Source organism: Pseudorasbora parva, chromosome 19 (assembly GCF_024679245.1).
Source record: "Pseudorasbora parva isolate DD20220531a chromosome 19, ASM2467924v1, whole genome shotgun sequence".
Classification (NCBI taxonomy): Eukaryota; Metazoa; Chordata; class Actinopteri; order Cypriniformes; family Gobionidae; genus Pseudorasbora; species Pseudorasbora parva.
In genome coordinates, this window is record NC_090190.1 from 37,542,239 (window position 1) to 37,560,190 (window position 17,952).

General features: G+C 38.9%; 1 protein-coding gene across 2 annotated transcripts in view; it reads right to left on the reverse strand.

The window, feature by feature from the left end:
- Positions 1 to 3,406: 3,406 nt before the first annotated feature.
- Positions 3,407 to 17,952, reverse strand: part of trappc9 (trafficking protein particle complex subunit 9) — a 288,563-nt gene continuing 274,017 nt past the window's right edge. For both annotated transcript variants that reach the window (XM_067426626.1, XM_067426625.1), the window contains 2 exons: positions 5,674 to 5,897; positions 3,407 to 4,481 (listed from right to left, as the gene is read on the reverse strand). In XM_067426626.1, the coding sequence (XP_067282727.1) occupies positions 4,305 to 4,481; positions 5,674 to 5,897 (401 nt within the window). In that variant the 3' untranslated portion in view covers positions 3,407 to 4,304. The remainder of the gene's footprint in view (positions 4,482 to 5,673; positions 5,898 to 17,952) is intronic.

The window sequence follows — 17,952 nt, forward strand, 5'->3', positions numbered from 1 at the left end:
CGGCTGCATCTGTGTTCTTTCATTTACTGAAGACACTTCAGTAGATCACACTCAGAACTGTCCACACCCATCAGCGCTTTTTTGGAATCTGGTACACTTTTGCGGGAACCAATCACAGACTGGCCTATCCACCTGGCGTGCTATTGGTGGGTTTAACACGATGACAGATAGAGAAGTAGGGATGGCTCGATACCACAATTTTGGCTTCGGTACGGTACCACAATCTAATACCGAAGTACCGATATTAAATCGATACCACAAGGTCTGATATTAGCGCGGGTATATTGCACGCGAATGAGAACAATTATGCATGTTTGGAGTTTATAAAGTAGGAAATTACCACAAATGTTTATTAGTAAATTAATCAGCAAAGCTTATCACATCAAATCAGTCATTTGAAAACTTTCTTGTGAGAAATAATTTCAGCAAAAATCTCTCAAAATTAGCAAATTGCATCTGGTTTCAAAAGACATCGCACTACACTAAAGCAATCTGCATAATCCTATTCAACATTTCACGCTGGTCTCGGGATGGAGAACGGAAATCATTTGAACATGCAAGAGATTTTATAGCATTTCGTAATAACAGTTACAGGAGATATGAGCTCATACGACACACACACACACACACACACACACACACACACGCCTGTCACTTAGTCACGCTCGCACATTACACATTAAGTTTCCTTAAACAGTCAAATACACAGAATTATGTACAAATGTCCGTCTTTAGTGAGTAAGTTATTCACATAAACACAGGCGGTTGTGTCTAACGGGAATATAAATAGTGCAATAGTACGCGTGCAAATATAATGAGATCTAAATGTCATTGGTTGAAACGAACGCTGGAGATTGTGATATTCGATCTTATGTTAGGCTATGTGTGTGCGTTGATCAGTGTTAAAAGAAAATAAATGTCTAAATCAGATGGTTTGAATGATTCACTGACCTGTCGATCTCTTCAGAAGTCTTAAAGTCAGGATAGTGACAGATGCTTCTTGGCTAGGTTTGATGGTTCTACATCAGTTTTATAAGCAAAGTCATTACAAATGTCACTTCTACTCCTCTCTTTATTAATTCGTTTTGGGCATCTTGAGTGAGATTCAACTGCTTTATCCATTTTGTCCGTCTATGTTGTTGTCACATTTCCCGGTTGTTTCGGGTCAGTTTGGGTAGCGCGCTGCCATCTAGCGGTGAACTTCGGAACAGCAGCATATACCGAAATGTGCCAAATCATGATATCGTACCGTTTTAAATAAAATATATACCGGTATTTTTCCAGTACCGGTATATCGCGCATCCCTATAGAGAAGCGATGGGTCGTTGCCCGTTGATCACGCCTCTTGTGGTCTGATTGGTTGAAGGACTATCCAATTGCGTACAGAGTTATTTGAATAATTGTTAATCACGCCTCTTGTGGAGAAGAAAATACAGAGCAGACTCCCCAGACTGATGTTCAATCTTAAACTGAGCTTGGTCTGGTGATAGTCAGACAAGGTACATACAGTATTAATTTCAATGTATGCTGTAAAATATGACTTTGATTCCATTTTCCATGATAATGGCTTTTAATCTTTTTGAAATTGTATGCAATTAGACTAATTAGCTTCTCTTATTCAGTAACCCAGTAACTCGTTCAGAGTGTTCTACATATACTATTATATATATATATATATATATTTTTTTTCTGATATAATTATCTGAACCTTTACATGAATACGTTTAAAAGCAAATGACCTGTTCAGTAAATGATTCTGATTTAGAAACAGATGGATTTTTGAAACATCACAGTGGAATCCCCGAGTGGACGTTTAACTCTAATTGAATTACTGAAACAGAAATGACTTACGATTAGAGCACATAATGTAGACCATCTCAACAGCCTCTTGCATTATCATCTCTGGACCACAACCTCAATAAAAGCATTAACGGCACATTTCTGGCAATCATCGGTTGCTAGAAAGTTCACATCAGAAAAAGGACTTCAGTTCCTGGAACAGTATGAGGTGAAATGCACTTTTGGTTCAACATGTTCATATCCTGCTGTGCTCAAGTATCATCATAGGTGAGGTTTTTTGTGCATTTTATTGGTTTGAAAAATATCTAAAGTACTAAAAATCTCTTCAAATGACTATATTTTGATTAGATTTTAGATTTTTTCATTACCATTTAATCAATATTTTATCTTTAGTATAATTGAGAAGATATTGAGTAAAGCCAACAGTATTAAGCTTAGAATCTTAGGGGCTGTTTGCACAGCACCATTTGGTCTAAAAACTGGACACTTTATGCGTTTTGGCCCTTCTTTAACACGACAAAAGCGTTTTGGGAACCTGAAAACTAACTTTTTGAAAACGATACGTGTTATCACGGTTATCATCTCCGTTTAAACTATACATTTGTGAAAGCATCAAATCTTTAGCTTAGATTCTTAGGGGCCGTCGTTTTTAATACATCATACCCTTAGATTGATTGATGGACATCAGATTAACAAATGAAAGAAAACTAGGGCCGGGACTCGATTAAAAAAATTAATCTAATTAATCAGAGGCTTTGTAATTAATTAATCGAAATTAATCGCATTTTAATCGCATATAAATATTTTACCTGAGAACAATGAGAAGTAATTTTTCACATGTATTTTTAGTATACCATTGAATAATGACTGAATACATAAGCTTAATCAACAAAATATTGTTTATTTATTTCAGTCCAGCAGACCAGTGCAATGTTTGCCATTAAGTGTAGCAAAAGCATATTTGTGATATTTGAGGCTCGATGTGCTGCGGTGATACGCTAATTCCTTGTTGTATAGCAGGGGTGTCCAATCCTGCTCCTGGAGGGCCACTGTTCTGCTGAGTTTAGCTCTAACCCCAATTAAACACACCTGTACCAGCTCATTAAGGTCTTATTAGGCATACTAGAAACTTTAGCAGTGTATTGAGGCAAGCTGGAGCTAAACTCTGCAGGACGTCAGTGGCCCTCCAGGACCGACTTTGGATACCCCTGTTGTATAGCTTGCACACAACCATGCGCTTGTCGACGCTTCCATCATTTCGTTTTTTAAAACTAAATTTCCCATCCACGGGGCTAAGCAAAGCGGTCTCATCAGCTTCTTCGTTCATGTTCACTATGGTTTGTTGTTTTCATGGTTGTTGTCGTGAGTCGTGACTCATGAGCGCTAGTTGGTGTTCCAGTATAATCGGTCCGTCAAAACTCATTCATTGAAAAACGTTCCGCGGGGCAAAAATAAGTGCGATTAATTTTTTTTTTTTTTTTTGCGTAATTAATTAACGCGTTAAAGTCCCGTAGTTAATTAATCTTAATTAACGCGTTAAAGTCCCGGCCCTAAAGAAAACACTTTCATAATTACATAAACGTGAATCAAAGCCGTGGTTCCGACAGAGTCACAAAACCATTTATTCATCAACCCCAGGAAAACTGATCCAAATGTATACATTCATAGATGAAAATACAGTAAGAGACATATTTACATGCACTATTAATGTGAACCCCTACAAAACCTGCCGAGAACACGACCAGGTCATATTTCAGCCAGAAATCAAAAGAAGGAAAAGGAGAGAAGCCCGTTTTACCCATTAAATATTTTTATGACAATTAAAAACATTTTCTTTTGAACTATCATTACCATGATGCAAAAAAATGCATTTTATTTATTAATTAATTTTATATTATTTGATGCTGATTGATTTTTAATGAGAATCACCGTTTACGATTTTGAGAATTACAAAACAAACGAATAAATAAGATGCTCGAGCGAACACATTACAGTAATGAGACTTGTGCAATAATGTGCTTAATTGTCATTAAAATAATGTCATAAGGCAAAACAAAAGTTCTAAAAATAGGCTTCAACAAAATATAATTTCTTGTTATATGATTTTTGAGTTGAAATATGAGTCGGAGATATTTCTATCAGATTCCTGCATGACGTCGTTGAGCAGTCTAGCTCATTTTACATTTGTCTGCAGTCACGATCACTTTAACAGATCCTCCTTTGATGTTTTCACTCAGCGGTTAGATGAACAATGTTCTTCATCCATTTTCCTCTCTCTAAAGAGGTGAATGAGCAACGTGTTCAGAACGACAAATTGATCGTAAAATGGAGGATTTGGCATACATTTAAACATCTCCAAACTCTAAAAGCTTTGTACAGTGGTACTGCGTGTGCTGTAGACTCAGTAAACATCTAGATCAGCTCTCAGTGTTGGTTTAGATAACAGCAGATTTCTCCCCAGGAGCCTACCGAGTCCGTCAGGTCAAAGGTCAGAGTTCACAGGTTCAGGCGGCTGCTTCGATTGGCTCCTGGGCTTTGATGTGGACGCTGGGCAGACAGAACCAGGCGGGCGGCAGGTCGCGGCTCGTGCTGTCGTCTTGAAACTTGATGTTCAGATAGAAATCCCCAGTGTATAAGAAGAGCAGGGCTCCCACACACACAGAGTTCTCCGTGGGCTTCACCTGAGGACGAGAACATCACACTGTGGGGGTCGCACAGAAGTCTTGCAGGTACAGAAGCAAAGATGGCCTTTTTAAAAGAACCAAACTCATCTTAAACTGGACCAAAACTGAGAAAAGGAACCCAGTTTACGTTGCCTCCACCCTGTTTCTGGTCTTAAAATAGCTCAGAGTCAGTTTGGTCAATTTTATGTGGGATTCAGTCTACTTTCCATGCACATTATGTTTTGTTGGAAACTGGACTAATACTATAATAATAATAATAATAATAATAATAATAATAATAATAATAATAATAATAATAATACATGTTTTATTTATAATTAATAGTAGCTCTATTAATACATAAATATTAATCAATTGATTTCAAAATATTACACACACACACACACACACACACACACACACACACACACACACACACACACACACACACACAGCACATGTTTTGCTCAGTAGCTACTGTGGCTAGTGATTTTCCAAAGTTACTAGCCACTCAGCATTTTCACTGGCCACAATTTTGACATCGATACCATGGGGAAAAACTGCTATATATATATATATATATTTAATAATCTCATAATTTGGCAGCAGGTATATTGGGCTGCTGTCACTTTAAGGCTGAATGCACGGATCCATTATACTGTTACAAATGCGTTTTCTTTATCAACTGTTTGCTTTCATAAAACATAACTGACTGTGTTTATGTGAATACTTGCTAAGACCGGCATTTTGACATTATTTTGTGTGTGTGTGTGACTGTTTAAGGGAAATAAACAGTGGAAAATAACTCAGTTTAGTGCTGAGAGGCAGCTTTATGTACACGCTCTCTGGGTGTGTGAGGACTATCTATCTATCTATCTATCTATCTATCTATCTATCTATCTATCTATCTATCTATCTATCTATCTATCTATCTATCCATCTATCCATCCATCCATCCATCCATCCATCCATCCATCCATCCATCCATCCATCCATCCATCCATCCATCCATCCATCCATCCATCCATCATAATTCACATCTACTACCAGTTAAAAGTTTGGAAAGTGACTGAGTTTATGCTTCTCATGATCTTAAAAACATTTTAATTTAAAGTTCTAATAAAATGAAAAAACCAAGCCGTTGATGTCGTGACCCGGCGCAGACAGCGTCCCGCTGATGTGTGCTTTCCTACGTGCGTCACTGGCTCACCGTGCCGATGTAGAAGGTGTTGGAGCCGATGAAAGTGACGGCATCCTGCAGGTCATAGTTTTGGACTCCATTCTGATAGTCTTGGAAGGGGACGACGGTCAGAGAGAACGGTCCGACGGCGCTCTTGCTGCGGTTGGTCAGTTTCACCTCTAACGGCACAGCGTCTCCGACCCTGCAGTCAGCGACCACGTCACAGTCACACGGCTTACCGTTGACCACCACATCTGGAGAGAGAGAGAGAGAGAGAGAGAGAGAGAGAGAGAGAGAGAGAGAGAGAGAGAGAGAGAGAGAGAGAGAGAGAGAGAGAGAGAGAGAGAGAGATGAACATCTTAAACATCTCAAAATGTGCAGCATAGTGGAAAACTACCAGCATCTAAATGACAAACCAATACCGTCAAATATGAAACCTCTCTTCAATATATTTCAGACAAATAAAGCATGATTTTAGGAAGAACATATTTTTTATATTTTGTTCTAAATTAGGCACCAGTAAACTGATGAGCACAAACCTTAGTAAACCCATGCCTTTTCAATGCTAATTTATCACTGCGTGTCTTAAGCAATTCCTGAAAAAAGTCGTTTTTTTTAACGCAGAAAGAGGGTTTGTGCTTGAGCAAGCTGTTAGTAAATCTGGCCCAGATACTAGCAATGCCATTTCCAATGTTATAAAATATGTTTAATTCTATTGAACTTTCAATTCCTGAAATCGCTGTTTTCAACATTGATAGTAATAAGAAATGTTTGAGCAGCAAATCATCATATTAAAATGATTTCTGAAGGATCATGTGACACTGAAGACTGGAGGGATGATGCTGAAAATTCAACTTTGATCACAGGAATAAATGATGTGTTAAAATAAGCTTTCACAATATTACTGTATTGCTGATCAAGTTAAATGCAGCCTTGGTTAGACTTCTTTCAGAAACAGCAAATCATTCTGAACAGTGGTGTAATTTAAACTTATTTGAACGTCATTTGATACTTGTCCTTTTTTTGATTTTCGCAGCTCGACTGCCTCAATCCACACTTACTTTTATTGCATGAAAAAGCACTGAACTTATTTCTCCACAAAGACAAAATCTTACAGGTTTGAATGGCATGCGGGCGATAAAATGTTGATGGAATTTTCTTTCTTAAACCCACAAAAACCATCAGCTAGACCATTTCTGTGGATCATAAACCTTAGTTGTGTTTAGTTTGGTCAACAGTGGCCAGCCGTGATGCAGATCTGTGAGCACAGCATGAATGAACGCTAACTAAATATAAAGAGGAAATAGCAAATAGGCCTAATACAGATGAAACAGGTTTGGTCTGATTGCGAAGAAAGTTGACGTCGCATCTCGCTCACGTGCTCCCAGCTGTCGGTATCTATCACGATGAGGAGTCCTCTGTCTCTCTTCGAGCGCTGGAGGCAGAGCTGTCACACGAGCCCCGTCCCCGGAGAGAGGCATGCTGGGAGATGCGGTCCCTGCGGGGCTCTGTCAATGACATACAGACAGACAGCCGGCCCCGGAGGACTACAGCAGCTCTCCTCAGGACGGGTCCCGCACACGCAGATAAATAATCTCTCATTGACAGGACAGCTGTAGATGTCAGGAACGGCAGCGCTGCTCTCGAGGGCTCGGTTCAAACTCTGAGAAGCGGCAGGTACGGCCGTCTGTTTGGGTAATGATGACTTAACAGTCCCTATCACAAGCGTGAAGGCAAATGTCAAGCTCTTTTTATAAGCGAAGCTCAAATGTTTTGCTTTGCATCATCAAATATTCATAGTCCCTCTTGACTGACGTAAGACTCGGTTACAAAGTTTTTCGCTCTGCAAACCAGAGCTTCATCCAAATGTTATTTTAAATCCCGAAATAGCAGTTCACCAGATAAAGAGAGCGTTTTTGGAACAGAACAATGCCACCGGCAACGTCTAAACACAAGCTGTTTTAATCAAGATTTGTTCCAACGACTCCTGTTTAATTTAAAGGTTTGTCTTGAAACGCTGAAGATCAAACACAGATCACACAACTCACCGTCACTGAGCACTCAACATAATGTGATGTAGGAAACAATATTCAGCTGAAGATAATGTTGGGCCGGACTTGAGTTAATCCACTGTGATACTGGATTGTGAAAACTAGGGCTATGATTTCATTTATTTTAATTATCATTATCATCCTCATAGTATTTATATTTTGTGCAAAATCTATCAGTACACATTATTCCAAAGGATTTTTTTTTTAATGTTTAAAATCTCCAAACACCAATAAAGACTCTTTATATGATCATTTTAAAGGTGCAGTATGTAGTATTTATGAGGATCTATTGACAGATATGCAATATAATAATATACATAACTCTCTGTATAATCCATAGGCAGAGGTGGACAGTAACTGTACATTTACTTGAGTCCTGTACTTAAGTGCACTTTTTGAGTATCTGTACTTTACTTGAGTATATTTTTTTTTCTGGAAACGTATGACTTTTACTTCACTACATTTGAAAGACACATATCGTACTTTTTACTCCACTACATTTCTATCAAGGTCAAAAGTCGTTTCTGAAGCAGCTCTGAAAGTCGGAGGATGATTTTTTTTCCTTCTTTAAAAGGTGTTTTGTTGTTGTTTCAGACAGTCTATCAGGAATCACTCTTATAGAGTCATATACAATTCCCCAACTTTTTTTGAACACTGATCAGTTCATAGCAAAACGGTTCTTAGGCACAAGTGTGTGCACCCATAGCCATACTTTGAAAGTATGTTTCAGTAAAAAAAAAAAAAAAAAATCAAGATTAGTTTAGTTGGCATACACTTGGTGCTTGTTTTATAAAATATTAAAAATATAAAAGTCTGGGAGAAAGAGAAGAGTAAAGTTGGGAGAATATCAGATGTGTATCAGTGTATTGGATCTGTGCATTCGGCCTTAAAGTGACAGCAGCTTTATAAAGAGCTTTGTAACTTTTATACAAGTATTTAAATGAGTTTAAGTTAGTCGTATGCTAGTACATCAGATGGAGCATCTCTGACTGGCTTAAACCATGATGACAGTGTGCATTCATCCAACAATAATGAAATAATGCATTGGCATAAAAAAGGAAATTTACTTTTGATACTTAAGTACTTTTGAAAACAAATACTTCTGTTCTTTTACTTGAGTAAAAATCTGTTTTTACAACTTTCACTTGTAACGGAGTAATATTTGACCAGTACTTTTACTTTTAATCAAGTAATAGAGTTGTGTACTTTGTCCATGGGTTAGGATTAGCACACTTAAGTCTAAATCAAAAATTGTTGTTGAATCCTTTCCTTTCTCTGTGTGTTTTAGTATTTTCTTTTTTAAGCATATTTTATGTAGCCTAAAAATCTAGACGCACCCTAACGGCAGCTAATCTAATCTGCCCGTAAGTGTCGTCTAGTAACTCTCAATACCCTTCTGAGCTGTATTCACCAAACTCTTGCTGGGCCAATCACATCGTGTATAGAGTCGGTGGGCGGGGCTTAACATAATGGCAGAGTTGCGTTTGAGTGCATCTAGTAAACACAGAAGCTGGCGAACGGCGGTCTTTCGAATCAGCTTTGACCGCGATTCTGGAAGACTTGGAGTTAAGCTTTTCTCTGAGAAAAGAACGGCACTGAAGTCATTCTTAAAAAGGGAAGATGTGTTCTGAGTTTTGCCGACCGGATACGGCGAAAGTTTAATCTATCAACTAGCTCCGCTTCACCTTCGTTGCTCTGGTTGGTTGTAGCACTATCCTATCGTGTGCAGAGGGAGTTTGAAAGACAACCGTTTATCCCGCCCCTCAGATTGAGCTGTCAATGGTGACTTTCCAGACCAAACATCTTGATGTGGGTCTGGCTTGTCAGGCTATATTTTATGGTGTCAGCAGTACATTTGTACATTTCAGGTTGACATAAACCCTAACAACATATACGAATCATGAATCGATACGCTGATTCATCAAACCGGAAGAGAAGACAATGCTCAATAAAGTTGCAGTTTTTGTTATTTTTGGACCAAAATGTATTTTCGATGCTTCAAGAGATTCTAATTAACCAACTGATGTCACATATGAACTACTTTGATGATGTTATTATTCCCTTTCTGGACATGGACAGTGTAGTGTGCATACACTTTAATGCGCTCTCGGACTAAATATAACATATCTTAAACTGTGTTCTGAAGGTCTTACGGGTGTGGAACGAGTCATGAATGACATCAATTTCATTTTTGGGTGAACTAACCCTTTAAGGACCTGGATTCCCATGCTAAACATGGCCAAAGTTTCAAAAAATAAGTTGCATATTTGGAGAATGTTTTTTGCATATTTCTGTGCCAAAAATACTCGTTCCGATTTCTCACAAGTTTAAGAATTTTTATGGGCCTGTGTGATGCCAAAAAGGGTGGAATTTCCCAGTATGTTTCCACAGACGTCAACCAGAGCGAGAGAGCAAAAGCAAGCCCATCAATGCGCTTTGCTCAGCTTTAGGGAAGTCGTCGGCTGCGCTGCACAGGTCAAAGGACTTCACGAACTCAACAGTCACCAAAGAAGTGTGTGTGTGTTACAGGGTTACGTCAGGGCAAGACAACCCTGTTCAGCTTCCCAAAGAACCCAGCATTAAGGGGACAGTGGATGCAAAATGATTTAGTTTGTTCCCTGGATTTCGGCAATGATTGTTTTATAAACAAGGCTCAGTTCAACTCCGGATTTGCATATCGTCTAACGCTGAAAGATGGAGCGGTCCCAACGATAAAGGTTTACAGTCAAGGTTGGAATACTACTCTATAGGTACTCACGATTAACATGAGACTAACAGAAACGGTGTGTGATACACAGCCCCCGTAAATTTACGCAAGTTCAGAGGTTGATTCTGTTTTGCTCTTTCAAGAGTAGCCAGAGCTCACTGTGTGCGTGTGTGTGTGTGTATTTTCGTTCAGTTTGTAGAATATACAAGATAACCGTTTTCACTTTTCTGAAATTTTTGCTTATTTTCACTCGATCCACTTTACAAATAATAGCCCACTATTTTTTTCCTCACACACGCACACACGCACGCACGCACGCACGCACGCACGCACGCACGCACGCACGCACGCACGCACACACACACACACACTTATGTTCATGTCAATTAAACATATTTAAACTCATATTTTTATTATTGAAATGCAATAAAATAAATAAACGAACAATTATTATTATTGTAAGTGTAATATATTTATACATACGGATTTGTTAGACTGTATTTAATCAAATACAATCAAAAATTTAATCAAAAATGCAGCATTTTATGATAGTCTAATTAGAATCCCCACTGACAATTAAAATAAAAGTAACAATTCTGGATGCATTGCAGTAATGTGAAATTAGGTGAAGAAATATTGTGGTGAAATATGACGTGGACATTTCTTTTTGAGATATGCCGGTATAAAAAATAACAGAAGCAGAGGAACGTTACACATTAGAGAGTTACGGCACGTAATGAATACAGCTGTGTCAGTACGAGAACAATATGCTGCAACACACAACGGCACCATATGCATGTACACACACGCGCACAGCCGCACACACAGACACAGACCTGCACACACACGCACACACACAGACACCTACACACACACGCGCGCACACACACACAGACACACACACACACAGAGGCACACACACAGACATGCAAACATATAAAGACAGACACGCAGACACATGCACATGCACACACACGCACAAGAAGGCACGCGCACACGCACACACGCACAGACAGACAGACAGACATGCACGCACACACACACACACACACACACACACAAAGACACACGCAAACACACACACACACACAGAGGCACGCACACACAGACACGCACACACACACAGACAGACACGCAAACACACACAAAGACAGACACATGCACATGCACACACACACACACACACACACACACACACACACACACACACAGACAAGCACGGCTCTGGTGCGACACCTTACCAAGTGTTATATTTAGTTTTTTAAAGAGCTGTTGCTAGGAGATGTGAAAATGATAGGTAGATCAGCTGCGGACGGGTGGAGATATTCCTCCATAATGATGAACAGAACAAAGACCGAGAGGAAGGGGCAATCTGACATGCTCAGAAACTGAAAACTCCATATGAAGACGACATTTCTGAAGACCTGTGCAACACTCACCACCATAATGATGGTGTGTTGCTAAGTGGTTACTAGGGTGCTCTGGGTGGTTTCTAGGTGGTTACATACTCACCCAAGTCAAGATGATTCACCTTTGTGCATTAAAGCTCCTGCCATTAAACACAACAACACATTTCATCATTTACAGGTTCATTCTGCTGGTCTCTCTCTCTCTCTCTCTCTCTCTCTCGCTCTCTCTCTCTCTCTCTCTCTCTCTCTCTCTCTCTCTCTCAGGTTCACCACGTCAGCATTGTTGTGGTGACTGTTGCTCTAGAACGGTTGTCGGGGGTGACCACGATGTCACAGCACAGAAAAAAAGGAGCATGTTGCCATGGCAACCAGGTCTGCCCGCGGCACTGAGCAGCCGCAGGAAAAGTGCCGGGCAGCAGAAAGCTGGTAAAACTGTCCGACTCAGCAAAGCCATGTGTGCGAACCGATTCCTGAAGTTTGGAGAAGGGGGTCTAACCTGATATCAAACACACCGGAATTATTTTCACCTGTGGTGCCAAAACAGAAGATGCACCCATTTGAGCAGGTTACCATAGCAACAGAAGGCCACTTAGCTTCAGGTTTATGCACAAAATATATACTCTCATTATTAATGACTTAGCATTTTGTTTAAAAAGTATTTTTATAGCTGCTATTCGACGTGTCTATGCTGGAAAATAAACATGGTTAGGGATTATCACACAGAATAAAGATAATGAACACATAATGAATATACTGTAAACTACATACTCATTCTGGCAAAATACTTTATGGACCATGCTATATATATTTTATTGACATGTTAAAGAAATATAAAACTGAGATATATGAAGAGAGCCTCGCTGTCACTGTCCACAAATGCTTATTGGACTGTAATTCTTCTTAAAACTTTTATGGCTTACTGGACTCCAGGTACCAAAAGTATGGACACTTGTTTCTGCCACAGAATAATAAAAAAAGAAAGAATTCTGACTTTCCCCCTCAGAATTATAAAACATAAAACGCAAAATTGCAAGAAAATGTCAAACTGTGAGCTGACAGTTTTTCATCAGAGAAGAAGAAAAGTCTGAATTGAGAGACGTACACTTGCATTTGCGTGAATCCAGAGTTATCTTTTATTAATCCATGACAGAAACAAGCTTCCAAAAGTTGTGATTTTAACATAAAAAATTATATATACATTATAAGTATTAGTGCTGTCAAATCGATTAATTGCAAGTACTTGCATCTAACAAAGTAATATGTTTGTCTATAGATAGATAGACAGATCGATAGACAGATAGATAGATAGATAGAAAGATAGACAGACAGACAGACAGACAGACAGACAGACAGACAGACAGACAGACAGACAGATAGATAGATAGATAGATAGATAGATAGATAGATAGATAGATAGATAGATAGATAGATAGATAGATAGATAGATAGATAGATAGATAGATAGATAGATAGATAGACAGATCGATAGACAGATCGATAGACAGATAGATAGATAGATAGAAAGATAGACAGACAGACAGACAGACAGACAGACAGACAGACAGACAGACAGACAGATAGATAGATAGATAGATAGATAGATAGATAGATAGATAGATAGATAGATAGATAGATAGATAGATAGATAGATAGATAGATAGATAGATAGATAGATAGATAGAGTATATACATACACATATTTATTATAAATAAAATGTCTTGTTTGTTAAATACGATTAATCACGATTATTACACAGCTTTTATTGAAGGAACAGAAAAGCTCTCAGACTAAATATAAAATATCTTAAAGTATGACAATACTTGGCTCTGATTGGTCAATCGCGCCATCCAGTGGTATGTTATTCCCAGATAAAAGCCTATAAAAAATAATAACAGGCTCATCCAGATAATGCCACGCTTGTTAGCGATACGTTTTTTCCTTCATGAAAATTTTGGGGTTGGTGATCTTATAAAACATTAAAATCAATATTTTGTGTACAATTATTTCATTATGTCATCCAGTAATGTGGACTGGCCCGCTCGTTTCATACAAAAGCAGCTGCTGCCATTTTGCAACGATTTGTTACTATGACTGATTATAAGACAAACAGGTATGATATATAAAAAAAGTTTAATCTCAAATCAATATCTCTTACCCTCATAATTATTTATATGGTGAAATGCCATGCATCCTAACAGCTATAAAGGGGGATCCTTCATATCTCCGAAAAGTCTTTAGTTTTATTATATTTATAAAAGAAAGATAGGCTGTACCGAGTCTTTCCAGAAAAAACTGAGCGCCTGGAGGCGTATCGTGTGGGCGGAGCTAAAGAATGACGAGCGCGCAGCTACTGCACGAGAGATTGCTGAAAGCTGACATCCTCAAGAGTGGAAAAGAAAACGTTACTCTAAATATACCATGGCTATCAATCAGATTCAACTAATACAGATATGATCCAGAATCAGATCCGGAGGATGAAATAAATTCAACAGGAGAAACAGCAACAGCAGGACGTCCGTCTCTGTGGTATGGACTGTATTTAGTGGCCTGTCAACATTTGTGTGTCTTTACTCGCAGTTTATGAGGACATGATTCGGTTTATGGACTATTTTATGGAAGCAAAACGGTTTTGCACGTCAGACTAGTGTAACGTTATACAGAACAACAATGGAGTAACCGTTAGCGCATTTGAATGACGAAGCACGCTTTGTGAGAACGTCCCCTAGGTTTATGTTTGGGTGGTTTTATAATAATCAAACTGACACCTATAGTGGTCAGCTAAACAAATGTATTTAAACACACACCATACATCGCATGCTCCATTGATAAATTAACTAACGTTATACACGATCGTGCCGTTTACTGATGTTTACTCACGCGACGATAGCCAACAGCAGAGACATTTGAAGCAGTTTTACTCACCGACTGCTTCCAAAGCAGGACCGAACCTTTATCGCTGGGACCGCTCCGTCAAAAACACATGCACTTCTTGTTGATTTGGTGAAGTCCTGTGACAGCAGTGACCGTGGAGATCCACTATTGCGACGCGACTGAAGCGATGTTGTGAAGCTTCTTGCCATTTCTGCGTTCAAATCGGTTCAAATGCAGCGCCGCCTTCCCGGAATGCTGTGCGGGCGCAATAAAGTCGTTTGATGTCACCCATAGGAATAAAGTGGAGCGCGGCGCGACAGAAGTGTTGTTCAGACGACTGGATCTGCACCTGAGAGTGTTTATGGGCGTGCATTTCCTCTCTCTCGCTCTAGTCACGCGCGCACACACCCTACCGGGAGAAGAGCCCGTACGGCCCATACAAGGACCTTCCGCTCTATTAACGCCAAGCCGACCCATACTCGAAAAAAACTCTCCGAAACTTGTGAGAAACCGGAAGGAGTATTTTTGACACAGTCAAACACACTCCATCAAACACCCAACATTAGTTTTTGAAACTTTGTCTATGTTTAGGATGGGAATCCAAGTCTTTAACAGTGTAAAAAGCTCAGTATGCATGAAACAGCATTTCACCCCCCCTTTAAACTTGCCACTTATAGCTTTCAACTCAAGTCAATATTTCTTGTCATCGGGGTCCGGGGTCCGGTTCACCCTGTCGGGTTTATTCTGTGATGATAAACAGCTGGATGTACATTATCCCTTATTTAACCAATAGGACAGCACTTATAAATAAAATGACACTTCCTTCAAATCATCACAAAGTTTGCACATAGAAAGCACAAAACTATTTAGCATAACGGAATAGAACAAACTCAAACTAACCAAATGAAAACAGTTTCTACTCAAAGGACTCAATAAACTCTGTCCTGAGCTTTCTTAGATTAGGACATGAATGTCAGCGATCTATTAACAGCTCTCTTGTAAATGTTTAACCATGAGGTAATTTAGATGAATTATTAAGCTGAGTTATACTTCAGTGGATCGCCATCATGTAACAGCGTACATTTTACTTGGAAATCTATATGAAAGCACAGAATCAGCAGGCGGGTGACATCAGGAAGAATTTATCTTCTCATCTCCTTTTCTCCATTAGCACTGACACTCACTCAACGATAGCCTTCCGTTGGCAAACATGAAGGTGTCTGGTGCTTTCAGACCAATACAATAAAACCAATGCTGTACCTGCTCGAGAGTTTCGTTCCACGAGGCTAAAGGAAACTTCGTCTTGTCTTCTTCAAGATCAGGGCACATGCTCTCAAGTGCACTACTCAATGCTGAAAGAAACACTAGTGGGAAACAAGTCTGAGGGACACAAAAGACCCTTTCAATCCATTTCATTCTGAATCGCTAGAAAAGCTAGAAAGCAGAGCAGCGTCCTTCAAACACAGTTCAGCCGGTCGACGCGCCGCTATTAATCAACGGTGAAAGAACAAGAGGGATATCTCTCACTGTCACGGCTGAATCATCGAGGGCTTCAAATGGGAATGCTTATGTAAGATCAATTAAGTGTAAAGTGACACTCTATTGAAATCCCTCATACTTCTTTTTCTTCATCTTCACAAAATTCTCCCAAAAATAAAAATAAAAAAAATAATTCAGCTTCTGCCTAACAGATTTCTTTAGCACTTAAATTTAACATAAAAGTTGAATTATGCAAAATTACGCATTTCAACTACAAGAACAGGTCCTACCCGAGTCTGAGGATGTGAACAGATCAGAACAAAATTGAAATGATTATAATTTAGGTTACTTTGACGTTTACCAAAATCGAACAATCAGAGATGGTCATGAGTCTTCTCTCATACTGTATGACGTGACGGTGTATCAGATGTCCAGTCCGATTCCGTTTACACAGCACGGTTTTCCCAAATTAACGGAACTGTGTGCGGAAGTAACCATGCATAAACGCAAAATGTCTGTGGCTCCAACTCAAAAACAAGTTCATGCAATGAAATGTAATTGAGTTGGTTCAACTCAATCTTATCAAATACATTTTAAAGGGGTCATATAATGATACATGCACTTTTACAAGTTGATTATACAGCAATGTGTGTTGGCAGCGCCAGTACACAACCATAATGATAAAAATCCATCAAGTGTTTTTTATTAATCTCTTTATATGTTTTCACCTGTCTGAAATCAAGCCGTTCGATGTGTGACGTCACACGATCGGACACCCCTCCCACGGGCTCAGACCCGCCCTGAGCGAGCGTAAGCTGTCCGCCATTGTGGATACGCTGGAGCAGAATGGTGTGTAAGCGATTGTGGTGTTCTTTTCTTGGGTGTAATAATGAACACAGCAGTCATTTTGATGTTGATATATCTGATATATTGAATTGATACGGTTGAACGTGCACAGATGTGTCCTGAGAGACGCGTTGTCAAACTTTCTCCTGTTGTCTAAGCAACGCTTCACACTCAAAGCCCCCACAGAACAGAGGGGCGGGGTGAGTAAAGCTCATTAGCATAAAAGGCACATGCACAGAAACGGCTTGCTGAAAACAGAGCTGTTTTTCACCAGGTTAAATGAGTGATTTCTTAGAATACTAAATATAATTTTTAATAAAGTATATTACAAAGTTTTAATTTAGACACTAAATAATCATATTAACTTGTACAAAAATGGCATTATATGACCCCTTTAAATTATATTTATATAATTAAAACATGACATTTTTATACTTTTCAAACTTAAAATTAAAAAATGTATTATAAGCAGTTTCATCCATCATCTTACATAATGTACTGTATATTATGAAAATATAAGATAAAGACTTGTGTCTGTCCTGACATTAGCATAGGTCACCGAGTGCCCACAGCCCAAACACAGGCATAATGGTTACCTCAAAATTAAAAAAATATTACAGACACTCCCCCAAATGTCAACATAACATTAAACACTACAATATAAAAAAAACTTTCCCTTTACTGAAAAACACATAAAATTACACTTTTATCCCTAAATTTACTCTCCTAAAATGGTCCTTGCCAAGCATGCTGGGATCTACAGATCAACAATCAGTTTGATTCAAACTAAGGGCTCAAATACAGAATTAACAATGGTATTCTCTTGCTAATCTCAACAGGGCATGCATTTATGTGCAAAAAAAGCAATTCAGAACAAGAACATGCATGCAAATCTGTACTGATTTGCAAATGCTTTTTTCTTTCATAAAGGAAAAAAGAAACAAT